Genomic DNA, 13,369 nt, shown 5'->3' with positions numbered 1-13,369 from the left:
AAATAAGAAAACATAATTATTGTCTCTCCTAAGGAATGCATGCTGGCCTGGAAAAGGAAGATTCCTCTCTTCTTCCTTTACTCATTTATCTTCCGGGGGCATCTTCCCCTTCTGAATCTAATTCTTCTGTGTCTTTGTCTCCCCCCAACACCTTTCTTCTCCTCACCAAGTTCCTGAGCCTCCCAGTTGTGTCTTTTGCTTTTTTGCAACAAAAACAATATGAAGAAACGACACAGACACATAGGGTTGCCAGTTTTGGATGGATGTATTCCTGGAAGTTTCATCACATGACATATTCTTTAATTAGAGATTAATCTTTAATTCCTGGAGACTCCAGGACAATCTTGGAGTTGCCAACCCTACTTGAGGCACAGTGGCTCCTAAATAACCATGTTGTTTTTCACACACACACACACACACACACACACACACACACACACACACACACACACACACACACACACACACACACACACACACACCTCTGCTCTGACTGGCTTCTGCTAGCTCCAGAACTAAAAAACACCATGAGCACCACTAGATGTCCCACAAACTATTTAAAGGGATACTACTCTATTTGTATACATTGCAACCCTGACTCCTCATAAAGACCTTTCTTGTCCTTTCCTGAGATCCTGCATCCTCCCCCAAATGTCCCCTTGTTTCTCTCTTCCTCCCCTTTATCTCTGCTTTCTCCTGTGCCTTAGGTTTCACCCTTACCCCCTACTGTCTACCTTTATAGTAAAATGCTATAGAACTAACAAGAAAACAGTGACCATTCTATAGGTTTTCAAACCATACTTAGAGTTTAAAAATATTTAATAGGATGGCTAAAACACCTGTAAAAAGGACCACATTCATTATTGAAATCTCAGAGGGGTAGCTGTGTTAGTCTGGATCTGTAAAAAGTGACACAGATAGTCTTATGGCACCTTATAGACTAACAGACGTATTGGAGCATAAGCTTTCGTGGGTGAATACCCACTTTTGTCAGACTCATTGAAATCTATAATTCTTAGAGCAATTTGTCTGGAACCCTAGTGCTCTGTTTCCCTCCCTTTCAGATTTTCCCCACTCTTTATTCTATATTATTGTTATTATTGCCACAGTAGCACCAAAGGAGCCCCAGTCATGGACCAGACCCCATTGGGCTAGGGGCAGTACAATCACAACAAAAAGGCAGCCCCCTGCTTTTGCTCAGGTTTTTCCAATATCTGTGCTCTGAATCCAAACCTCACGTATCCCCCTACTCCTCCATCTAGCCCCTTTGAGCTCTTCACTCTATAAGATGTTTCAGGATTGCTACTGCCCCTGCTAGTTCTCCGTGGATAGGTAGGACTTTCCTTCCTTCCTTGACCAGCGCTTTAGCATGTTCACGACAAGTGACTCCTTGTCTACAGCAGGCACACAAGGTGGGGGATGTGGGAAGAGCCCAGATATTCGGTAGTTGCAATTCAAATAGTTCTTTAGGCCTATACTTTCAAAAGTTTTCACTAATCTTGGGGTCCTCAATTTTTCAGGGCTCATCTTCAGGAAGTGAAGATACAATGAAGTAAATTAAAAAAAACGAGGCACCTAAAATTAGCGGCCACTTTTGAAAATTTTGAGACTAACTTTCTAATCTGTACTGCTGGCATGGTTGGGACACATGCAAATGCTGGGCATCTGCACACACAAATAAATTTACAATAAATAAAAATTGGGTGCATATGTAGGGGTTGTATTGCGGTCTCTTGAAAATGTGCTTGTTTTTCAATATAGATTTGGCTAATAATAAGATATCACTGAGATAGTCATGCCTAGATTTAACATGTATATTTCATAAAATGAATACAGCAACTGTTGCCTGAATTGACCACGCTGTTGCTGAGATTATAATGAAATACACTTGGTCCTCCAGAGCACAAATTGAGAAACTTCCCCTGATAGCTATTAATCTTTCACTTTCCCAAAGCTTGTATGGGTTCAAGAGTCTATTTGCAGGATATGACACTGCTTTCTCAGTTTGCTGCAACCAATCTGGAGAACTGACAGTCTCCTTGATAAACAAGACCAGCTTTCAGTTCACAGGTTCAAACATCTCGTGCTCTAGCAGATGTACATACTAAGCAAAAGAAAAGTGCTCTCTGAACAGGTGGTATATTTCAGCTACTCACCAGGGATTATGACAAAAGAGAGAGAGGAGAAAAAGAGAGGACCAAGTTGAAAGAAAATCCAGTGTCAATGACAAACATATGTATTACTAGTGTATTTACCTTGGGCTGGGGTAAAGGCTGGCAATTTGTGCTGTACTGGGTCAGGTTATTGTTTTGGAAAGGCATTCGGCCATTGTATTCCACTCTCTTTGCTCAAAAGGAATTCTAAAGGGATTTGCTTTCTCTTGTTTCATGAGCCCCACATTTTCATACTGACCTAAGTGGACGCACACCAGCTGGCCATGTCCATCACTGCAGCCACGTCTGAGAATTCCTGATTATAGTTAGATCCCATACACTCCGCAGCAGAGACAGTCATTAACTGAGGCACTTTGTAACAAACTATGGTTTAAAATGAAACTGGCAGGGAACTCAGTGCACTTTGCCTAAAGGAGCCTTGTATGATTCTGGATTAACCATGAAAGACTTAATGAACATTCCACTCGTACATATCTTCATCCTGGCGGCCTTCAGCTTAGCTGAAAAACTTCCAAAAGGTTTGTTTAAACAGCCTTCATCTTCTCTTAGCTTTTGTGACTGGTTAAGGAGTTTTTATAAGGACGGGTGAGGCTTGTAAATCGGGACCCTGGTGTCATTACTGAAAACTCTATACATGCACTGCTTTCAGTTTCACTAGTCTGGTCATTTCTTTATTGTCTTTAGAGGATAATGATGAAATAATCCTGCATTTCTACCTAAAGCTGAAGGGTGTTTATTTACAGATAGCACTTAGTGTCACTGTAAATGGCAAGGATGTTCTTTGGGTTCAGTTTGCATAGGATGGGTGTTTGTCATGTCAAAGGAAGCTACTAAGACTTAGCTGCTGATGGGTATACTATGTGTTAGGATCGAAAGATATATGATATTCTGGTGCGTCTATGTATGTATATGTATACATCATATTTGTATATATGATGCATATACGTGTGTATATATAAAATGCCTACAGCATGCGTGTATATACACACACACACACCACAATAAGTAGCCAATATGAGATTCTAAAAATTGGTTCAGAAAATTCTGTGAGATGCGAATGCAACTTTATTGTAATGGGACCTGAAGATTTACCATATGGGAACCCAACTGTCAGCTAGGTGAATGTAACTTTTTTATTTTTTCATATTGATTATTTGGACTGGATCAAAATATACCATAAACTACACTGTCTCTGGAAAAAGAAATTTAACCCAAGAGGAAGCTGCTAGTCACCTATTATGCCAATAGCTCTGCCCAAGTCAAGATGAATGCCTATAGCCAGTGATGAGACTGTTTTGCTTGCTTTCAAAAAGTGTTGACATGGAAATTGGCACCAAGGTTTTGTATTAAGGCAGCAACACTAGATAAGGCTTGGGAAGAGGATGGTAGATAGTAGCAGGACTGTGGAGACAAGAAAACAAAACGAGATAGAAATGATTTTTCTGATACCATCATGCAATGAAGAGACATCTGCCCTTTCATGAAACATTTGCACTGGATTTTCTTTTTAAGAAAGCTAAACATCATGTTCATGTCAATTGTCATGTTTCATGAGCGAGTCTGAACATGTGAATGCAACCAAGTGTGCTGAAAAGACTACAAAATAATATCTTTGATAGGATTTGCAGCAAAGCTGGACCAGCAATGGTCAGAAATGCACACAAGAGCAGTTCATAGTTAGAGAAGTTTCACTATTTCCAAGAGTCTACAATGCTGGAATGGGGGTAAATTTTATTTTTCTGTTTCATTTGTTCACTTAAAAAAGTTTAATTTAAAAATAAACAACCCAGTACTCACTGATGGACTGAACCTAGAACACGGTCCACTATCTTCTCACTGTAAGTAATGAACACTAGAAACTTTTAATATTGACTGTGAATCCTTTTACTACTTCCTAAACTTACCTTGATGCCTAGGAAAATGGCACCTGAATGGCCTTAAGGATGGAGAAGTTATATGTCTTATGATGCTATTTAAAGTAATGTTATCTAAAAATGTCAGAAGCATAGTCCTGACTGACCTGTGTGCTGCAGCACACAAAAGTGTTGGCCAGTTTCTCAAACCTAGGCATGAGGTACTGTGCATTTTTCTCAATTAATTTAAACATTGACAATGTGGACACCATTTGATTTGATGTGATTTTCTGGCTGGGAAAGCACTGGTTCTCATCAACACCAGGAGTTTTTTTATGTCAATCTCTAAATAAGCACCAGTCACTACCATTTTGGGGATCTCTCTCTGGACAGAAACAAAATGGTGGCACGGCCCACAAATTACGGTGTCACACAAACACACCAAGTACTTCTTGGACCTGTGTCCTTCTTTTCTCTCATCCTAGGAAAATAAAGCTTTCTCAATCTTCTCTATTATCCCAACATTAAATTTTAATATGGGAAAATAAAAAGATAGGAAGGTAAGTGCAGGATACCCCCAGTTATTAACATTATTGTTATAAAGACTTAGAAAGCAACAGACGGCACTGTTAACAAGCTTTCTTTTAACTGTTTTTCTGATAGGTAAAATATTCGTTGTTTGGAGGCTATTCCCTATACATATAGAGGTTAATCCTGCCCTGAGAGTTATGCCAGTAATTTGAATGGGAGCTGGATTAGACCCATAAAGCAGAATAGTGCTAGTGCCAATGGTAACTTATCCACCAGTAAAAATGTAAAATAAAACTCTTTAATTGTGCCCACTGTATCTGTTTACTACCTAATTCTTAGGGGATCTTGTTTTGCCTGATGAGCAAAGTACTATCAATAAAACATCCAGTAGATCAGCTGTTACTCCATTCTCCCTTAACATAGCTACATTTATCTCATGAATACAATCCGTATGCAGTATACAGTATGCATTTTAGTTAATTCATTAATTAAAGTAGCTTGAGATCAAAATGCACCTTTCCACAGCTCTAGGCATGGCAATATCATTTAAAATATCGCATACAAGAAAGCCATTGCAACCAACCCATCCCATAATAGGACCCAGCCATAAAATCTGATTCACAAAATAACGAAGACCTCTTTAAAATGAACAGACTTAGGGCAGAAAACGGACTAGCAACAGTAAATGACTTCAAAAAGTGCCTCTGGTGTGTGTTTTCTAACATTTCAATACAATCATTTTCTTAACGTCTTTTTCAATAGGACCTGGAGTGAAATCCTGGCTTCACTGAAATCAGTGATAAAACTCCCATTGACCTCAACGGGGCCAGGATTTTACCCCAGCTGTAACACTTGCGAACAATGAGGAAGAGACTTCTTACGCAGTAATAAACAAACATCCTGCATCCTTTAAAGCAGTGATAACCTGATGCAACTATCTTGTTTCTTTTAGCTGCAGAATTATGATTTGTTTTTCACATATATGTAATTACTGATCACTATGAGCAGTTTGCAGTCATACTGAAAAGAAATTTTATTAGCGTAAACATGTTTTAGTAGCAATTTTCAAAAATACTGTACAATAACAGGTTTCAGAGTAGCAGCCGTGTTAGTCTGTATCCGTAAAAAGAACAGGAGTACTTGCGGCACCTTAAAGACTAACAAATTTGTTAGTCTTTAAGGTGCCACAAGTACTCCTGTTCTTTGTACAATAACATGAACTTGAAAGGTATAGTTAGCATGAAGGGCCTGATTCTCCTCAATTTTATTCCAGTTGGACTCCATAACACCAATGGAGTCCTAAGTTACACCCAGGTAAGTGAGAAAAGAATCAGGCACAAATTCAATACTATACCATCTAAATGTCTCATTTGTGCCTCACATTGCCATATGTTTTTGGTGCATTTTAGTGCTCAGGAATATTTCAGATTGATTGTATTGGCTAGAGAGGAAGCAGACATAGTGCAGGCAAGATTTTTTCCACCAAGAGACATCAAAATGTACCAGACATCTCTGCAGTAAACACAGTATGTCTATTTAGTAAGTTATGTATGGGCAAGGTAATTTTCTTTGTACTGTTTAAAGGTCACTGGGATTTCTCTTGTTGCTCCTTCATGTTCACTGCAGTATTTCACAGAGAAGCAGATGGCTAGTTCAAATATATGCACAGCTGTCAATGAAATCCAGTGTACCAAGTACTGGATGTGTGTCTCTACCAGTCATACATTAAGAGTTACTGGTTGTGTATCTTTGGTTGCTGGGATCCCCACGGGAATGGAAAATAATTATGAGAGGTGCCTTTTGAGCTCTACCAACTATGCTTCAGCTTTTACCAAGGGGCTGGGAAAATACCTTTCCAAAGATAAAGCAGCATTTCAGTTGATGATGGGTGCCCGATAATAAATGTAAGATATAGTTATTTATTATCTGCATCACACTGGGCGCCAGCTGATTCAGGAAAAAGAAACAAGAGGTTGTGTGTCGGTCAGGCTGTAGTATTGCCGTACCTCAGGTGCATTTATAAATTATCCCTATGCCAGTAATAGTATTACACATTTTTTTTTAAAATAAAGAAATGCAATAGAACGGAAACAGTCTGCATTAACGACAAGGATCATTTTTGGCATCAGTGGCGCATCGCCTTACACACTCACACAGGGGTCTCAAGGAGCCCCCTTATTGCCACGTAGATCCAGCATTGCTGGTCCATGCAAAGATGAGCAGCTGCTGCTGGGGCCACTAGGTCCCCTTGTGTAGGCCGGTAGTGGGCAAAGCCCAGGATCTGCCCCCCGCTCCCCAACATGCCAACCACTGCTGCTGACTGGGCATGGAAGGGGAATCAGGGACTGAACTGTGACTCTTTGAATCACACCAGATTTGGGGTAACTTCATGGTCGATCCCTTAGAGAGTTTAAGAAAAAAACATGACAAAGAAACCAGGAAATAAATGCCTATGGGAACCTCAGTTCAACTGTGCTAGTGCAGGAGGCCCGGTGTGTATTGGAAGAGTGTGCAGACTTGCGAGTGCTGGAGGCGCAGAGAATTGCCAGCCCCACTGGCCGGTTATGGGTGGCCTAGTTCCATGTCAGAGAATTACTGAATTCCAGGGAAGGGGTCAGGAAGTGACCCCACTTACATCGGCCCTACACAGAAGCAGAGTCCCATTGGTTTGTGCCTGTGAAGTCAACAGGCGTTTGATGAATTAGCAGTCATTGCTCAGAAGAAACCCAGGATTGAAATCGCATGTTTTCGCCCCTTCTTTCTGTAGCTCCCCTTATCAACACTCCTCTGGAAACCGTGGACGCACTAGTAGAAGAGGTCGCTAAATTCATGTGTGTAGTGGACTCCTACCCCGAGCCAGAGATTACCTGGACACGTAACAACATTCCCATCAGGTAAGTATGAAATACTATGACAGCTCAAGGGGATGCAGATTAGTCTAGAATCAAACCCATTTACAGAACAGGGATGACATTTCTGTGATGAAAGTGAGTGTTGCAAGGCTTTATTTATTTGCGTTTTGCAAAGTACTTTGTGAAACCTTGCATGGAAAATGTCCTGTAATAGCAAAGCATTATTATTCTTGCCTTGTGAACAAAGTAATAGATTAAAACAAGGTTTCTTTGTATTGTTCACCATCACACATTATTCACTACCTGCCAAAGCATCATCTAAAGAAGTACTGATGTGCTGTGCTTTGGAAACTGTTCATTTCAGGATGGTAGGGAATATTACTGTTGTTGCTAGGGTTACATTTTGCAGACAATCTCTTGCAAAGGTAAAAGATAGTTCATCCACTTTTAACCTTGGATCAGGCAAATTCCTTTACATTCTCTGTTTCACATTCTTGATCCTCCCTTGCTTCTCTTTCAGCGATGGGAAATTTCGTTTTGTTCTGTATAACAAGGGAGACTTGTTTTAATTGTGTGATTTGTACATTACTCAGGGTCTGCTCCAGGATGACTTCTGAGAAACACTCACAAGACTCCAGACAGGTCATTACTGCAGGCAGATTTGACTACTAGTGCGACCATTTTAGAATATTAAATAAAAGCCCTATCAATTTGTTTAAAACTTCATATGTATATCCACACACAAGATTTTAGAATTCATGCTTCAGTGACTGTCGGAGAACTGTCCTCTTTAGCCCAAATCTCAATCCTGCAAGAACTGTACTAAAGTCCCAGACTCTGTGCTAAGCAGCATGCAGAACAAGGGCCTAAACCCTCATGGATGGAATCTCCAGATCAAACCACCTGTCTTCTAGTTCCTTCTCCATCAGTAAAACTAGCATTGAAGGAAGAAACAGCTTGTGGGATGCCATTTATACATAAGGACTGGGGTCACATCACCCCCAACCCCCAATCCTTACAGGTTCATGTACCTTCTCTGAGAGCATGCAGAAAAGCAGACCCATTTCAAGCCCACTAAGTGGTACACTATCTCCTTCTCCAATAACCCAAATCACCTTCCCAAAAGATGTATCACTTTGATATTAAATATTAGCTCCCCGTTAGACAGAGCATGCCTGTTTTACACCACGGCCAAAAAAACCTCTAAAAGCCTATTTTTGTAGGACCAAGCACATCGGTTGCTTTGTTCTTCTCATGGTGTTTCTGCAGCATAAAAACAAAATAGCTTTCCCCAGAGCAGTCCTGACATTCATGGTCAGGGCTTGTGGATACAAAGTTTTGGCATGAAGACGGCATTATATAAACTGAAACTATTTCAACTAGATTCCAAACACAGGGAGGGAGAAATATTTGCTAAATGGAAAAGAACCAAATCAATGGATTTTAAAAAAAATCAAATGTCACAGAGTCTAATTGTTACAGGCAATAAATATTATTTTATTTTTGAAATCTTCTTCCCTTGCCAGGGTTCAAGGACACTAGGGAGACAGATAACTTCAAAACAAAACAATATATAAACAATTGAATTCAACAGGAACAATGCTGGAATAAGGACTGATGAGATTAGATTGCATGCAGCTCCTTATGTATCCCTTGTTTTCTAGGGTCACCGAATGTATGATATATATATATAGTGGAGTTTTCTACCTTTAATTAGCTGCTGGCTGATTAACTCAAGGTAGCTAATACATTTGTAAAGCACAATATAAAGCCACAAATGTTTGCTTTAGGACCTGCAGTATCAGCTTCAACTATGCAGACACTACTTGGGGTCTCATCTCCAACAGAAAACTCTACAGACTAGGTTGTAGGTTGGAATCCTGAATAACAGGAATAACCCTGTGTGGTTGTTTACACCTGTGTGAGTGCAGAACGCTCCCATTCTGATTTTGTAATATTTTCCCGCTCCCCTTGCTCATGTGTAAATGATGATACAAGGTGAAAAGCAGTGGAGAGCTATGCCCTGTGCTTCTAGAGCACTTTCACTCCAAGAATCAGGATGTGCTTTACAAACTGCACTGAATTAAGTCTCTCAGCAATCCTGTGAGGTAAGGAAGTGTCATTATTTCCTTTCTATATGTAAGGAAGGTGAAGCACTGAGCAGGTAAGGTTAAGTTTTTGAAAGACATTGCCTTAATTATCAGAGGCTAGCTCTGCAACAACTGGGACCTGATTATCAGAGGTACTGCTGAGTACCCAGTGGCATTGTGGCTACTCAGCACCTCTGAAAATCATGTCCTTGAAAATTAGGGCCTAACGCCCACATCCTCAAAGGCATTTAGGTGCCTTCAATTGATTTCAAATGGGAGTTAGGTGCCTAAATATCTTTGAGGATCTAGGCCTACGTGACAGAGGAAGTCAGTAACAGGCATACAGAACCAGATCTCCTGACTCTTATTCCCGTGCTTTAGCCATAAAACCATCCTTCCTGAGCACCATTTCGGGTTTGTATCTTTCACCCTACTTTGTAAACTCCTACATTTTCCTAGGGAGAGCTAGGAAAGGCAACTAATCGACATCCTGAGACCATGTACTGGCAGTTATGACATGTCAGTGTGTGCTAGATGGGTTTATTTAAAATGTGGTTACACAGAACAACTGAGCATAAAAACTTTCCATTTGCTCACCTTCTGTTTCATTGTCCAACCTAAGCAGTAGTGTGGAAGCTTTCCTAGTACTCAGACAGCCAAGATAGTTTTATAACGCTGCCAGGTCAGTTCTGGTAACATGTCTAATTCTCAGTAAACCCACTGAAGTGTAGCTACTCACGACATGTGTCTGGCCAGCATACAGATCATACTGCAAAGCTTAGTTTGATGAAATTGCTATCCTTGAAAAATACTGCTTTAGCCTAATAACATCTTCCACTATGGCTGGCACAGTCTCCAAAACATATACACTAAATCACACGCCTCTTCTACAATGCATCTGTATTGACTGCATCACTCTGTTCTTTTTCTGCTTTGTACTGTATCATCCCATACGGGGGCAGCTTGGACCCACTGATTTTAAGCCCTCACGATAAGGTTTTGATTTAATTGCTCAACACAGCTCTCCGGCTGTACTGCATCATGTGAACTAATGGCACTCTGTGAGTGATTAATAAAAATAAGTACAAAAATCTGTGATGTACCATTGTTCTGTGACAGCCATAAGAGATGCAGTAAAAGGAAAAATTATCAAAAATAAATGATTCATATATTATTTATTCATATGATTATATTATATTTAGGGCTGTTGATTAATTGCAGTTAACTCATGCAATTGACTCAAAAAAATTAACTGTGATTAAAAAAATTAATCGTGATTAATCGCACTGTTAAACAATAGAACACCAATTGACATTTAATAAATATTTTTGGATGTTTTTCTACATTTTCAAATATATTGATTTCCATTACAACACAGACTACAAAGTGTACAGTGCTCACTTTATATTATTATTTTTATTACAAATATTTGCACTGTAAAAATGATAAAAGAAAGAGTATTTTTCAATTCACCTCATACAAGTACTGTAGTGCCATCTCTTTATCGGAAGTGTAACTTACAAATGTAGATTTTTTTTGTTACATAACTGCACTCAAAAACAAAACCATGTAAAACTTTAGAGCCTACAAGTCCACTCAGGCCTACTTCTTGTTCAGCCAATTGCTAAGACAAACAAATTTGTTTACATTTATGGGAGATACTGCTGACTGCTTACTTACAATGTCACCTGAAAGTGAGAACAGGCATTTGCCTGGCACTTTTGTAGCCGGCGTTGCAAGGTATTTACGTGCCAGATAAGCTAAACATTCATTTACCCCTTCATGCTTCGGCCACCATCCCAGAGGACATGCTTCTATGTTGATGATGCTCATTAAAAAAATAATGTGTTAATTCAATTTGTGACTGAACTCCTTGGGGGAGGATTGTGTGCCTCCTGTTCAGTTTTACCCAAATTCTGCCATATATTTCATGTTATAGCAGTCTCAGATGATGACCCAGCACATTCGTTTTAAGAACACTTTCACTGCAGATTTGATAAAACACAAAGAAGGTACTGTGATGGGGCAAGGCCAGATGGCTACAGTAAAGGAGTGAGGAACAGGTTTGTTAGCCCCAGGCTAAACAAATCCCTGGTACCATGGTAACAAATGGCAGTTGCTCCAGGTTAATCAAGATACCTGGGGCCAATTAAGATCCTTCTAGAAGGCAGTGGAGATAGCTAGGTTGATTGGGACACCTGAAGCCAATCAAGGGCTGGCTTGAATTAGTTAAAAGCCTCTCAGTTAGTCAGTGAGGCATGGGTGTCAGGAGCTATAGGAGGGAGCTGTGCTGTTGGAGGAATGAAGCAGTATAAATCCATATCAGGTGCAAGGAAGGAGGCCCTAAGGTAAGGGTGAAGGAGATATTGAGTGGGGGCTGCTGTGGGGAAGTGGCCCAGGGAATTGTACATGTCCTATTTCCAAAAAGTCAGCTACCATAGCTGCTAATTTTAGTCCCTGGGCTGGAGCCTGGAGTAGAGGGTGGGCCCGGGCTCTCCCCCCCACCCCCGTGATTAATCACTGAGATTGGGAGACATCAGAGACTGTGCAAGGGAAGGTTGCTTCTCCTCATCTCCCTTGTTGGCTTATGATGAAAACGGCTCAGTAAGCTGTGACCCTTGCCTTTAGAGAGAGAAGGGCTACGTGGAGGGTCACAGTGAGCCGCTGAGGCTAGCAAAATCCGCCAGGAAACGCAGGACCCACGGAGTCAAGGACAGTACTTTGTCACAGTACCAATATAGCTAAAGATAGCTATAACACTCGACTCAAGGTTTAAGAATCTGAAGTGCCTTCCAGAATCTGAGAGGGACAAGGTGTGGAGAATGCTTTCAAATGTCTTAAAAAAGCAACACTCTGATGCAGAAACTGCAGAATATGAACCACCAAAAAAGAAAATCAACCTTCTGCTGGTGGCATCTGACTCAGATGATGAAAATGAATATGCGTTGGTCCGCTCTGCTTTGGATCATTATCGAGCAGAACCCATCATCAGCACGGACGCATATATTTTGGAATGGTGATTGAAGGATAAAGTGACATGAATCTTTAGCACATCTGGCACGTAAATATCTTCTGACTCCGGCTACAACAGTGCCATGCGAACGCCTGTTCTCACTTTCAGGTGACATTGTAAACAAGACGTGGGCAGCATTATCTCCTGCAAATTGTAACCAAACTTGTTTGTCTGAGCAATTGGCTGAAGTAGGACTGAATGGACTTGTAGGTTCTAAAGTTTTACATTCTTATTTTAAATGCAAGGTTTTTTGTACATAATTCTACATTTGTAAGTTCAACTTTCATGATAAAGAGATTGCATTACAGTACTTGTATTAGGTGAATTGAAATATTCCATTTCTTTTGTTTTTTACAGTGCAAATATTTGTAATAAAAATAAATATACTGATCACTGCACACTTTGTATTCTGTGTTGTAATTGAAATCAATATATTTGAAAATGTAGAAAACATTCAAAAATATTTAAATAAAGGGTATTCTATTCTTGTTTAACAGTGCGATTAATGACGATTAATTTTTTTAATCGCACGACTAATAGTTTAATTTTTTTAGTCGCTTGACAGCCCTAATTAATTATAATTATATTATATTTGCAGTGACAACCATCTCAATTGTGTCTCCTTCATGCTACTGGTAATCTTGGTTTATATTTTGCTCCCATTTAGATTCTTATCCTGAACCTATTGCAATAAATGGCAACGCTTACAGTGACATCAGTAAGATCAGGCTCTTACACAGCTACAAACCGAGGATCAAATCTTGATCCCTTTGAAATCTATCATAAAACTCCCACTGCCTTCAGTGGGGTGCAAAGTTCACTCCTGGGCTTCATTCACTTCAGCAGAGTTAGTCTG

The 13,369-nt window shown here is 40.0% G+C and overlaps 1 protein-coding gene across 1 annotated transcript in view; it reads left to right on the top strand.

The window, feature by feature from the left end:
• The first annotated feature begins 2,598 nt into the window (after nt 1-2,598).
• MUSK (muscle associated receptor tyrosine kinase) overlaps nt 2,599-13,369 on the top strand; it is an 84,515-nt gene continuing 73,744 nt past the window's right edge. Inside the window, exons 1-2 of the mRNA XM_045021632.1 lie at nt 2,599-2,692; nt 7,326-7,452. Of these exons, the coding sequence (XP_044877567.1) occupies nt 2,614-2,692; nt 7,326-7,452 (206 nt within the window). The 5' untranslated portion in view covers nt 2,599-2,613. The remainder of the gene's footprint in view (nt 2,693-7,325; nt 7,453-13,369) is intronic.

The sequence above is a fragment of the Mauremys mutica genome, chromosome 6 (assembly GCF_020497125.1).
Source record: "Mauremys mutica isolate MM-2020 ecotype Southern chromosome 6, ASM2049712v1, whole genome shotgun sequence".
In the NCBI taxonomy this organism is placed as follows: domain Eukaryota; kingdom Metazoa; phylum Chordata; order Testudines; family Geoemydidae; genus Mauremys; species Mauremys mutica.
This window is presented reverse-complemented; position numbering and strand designations above follow the sequence as displayed.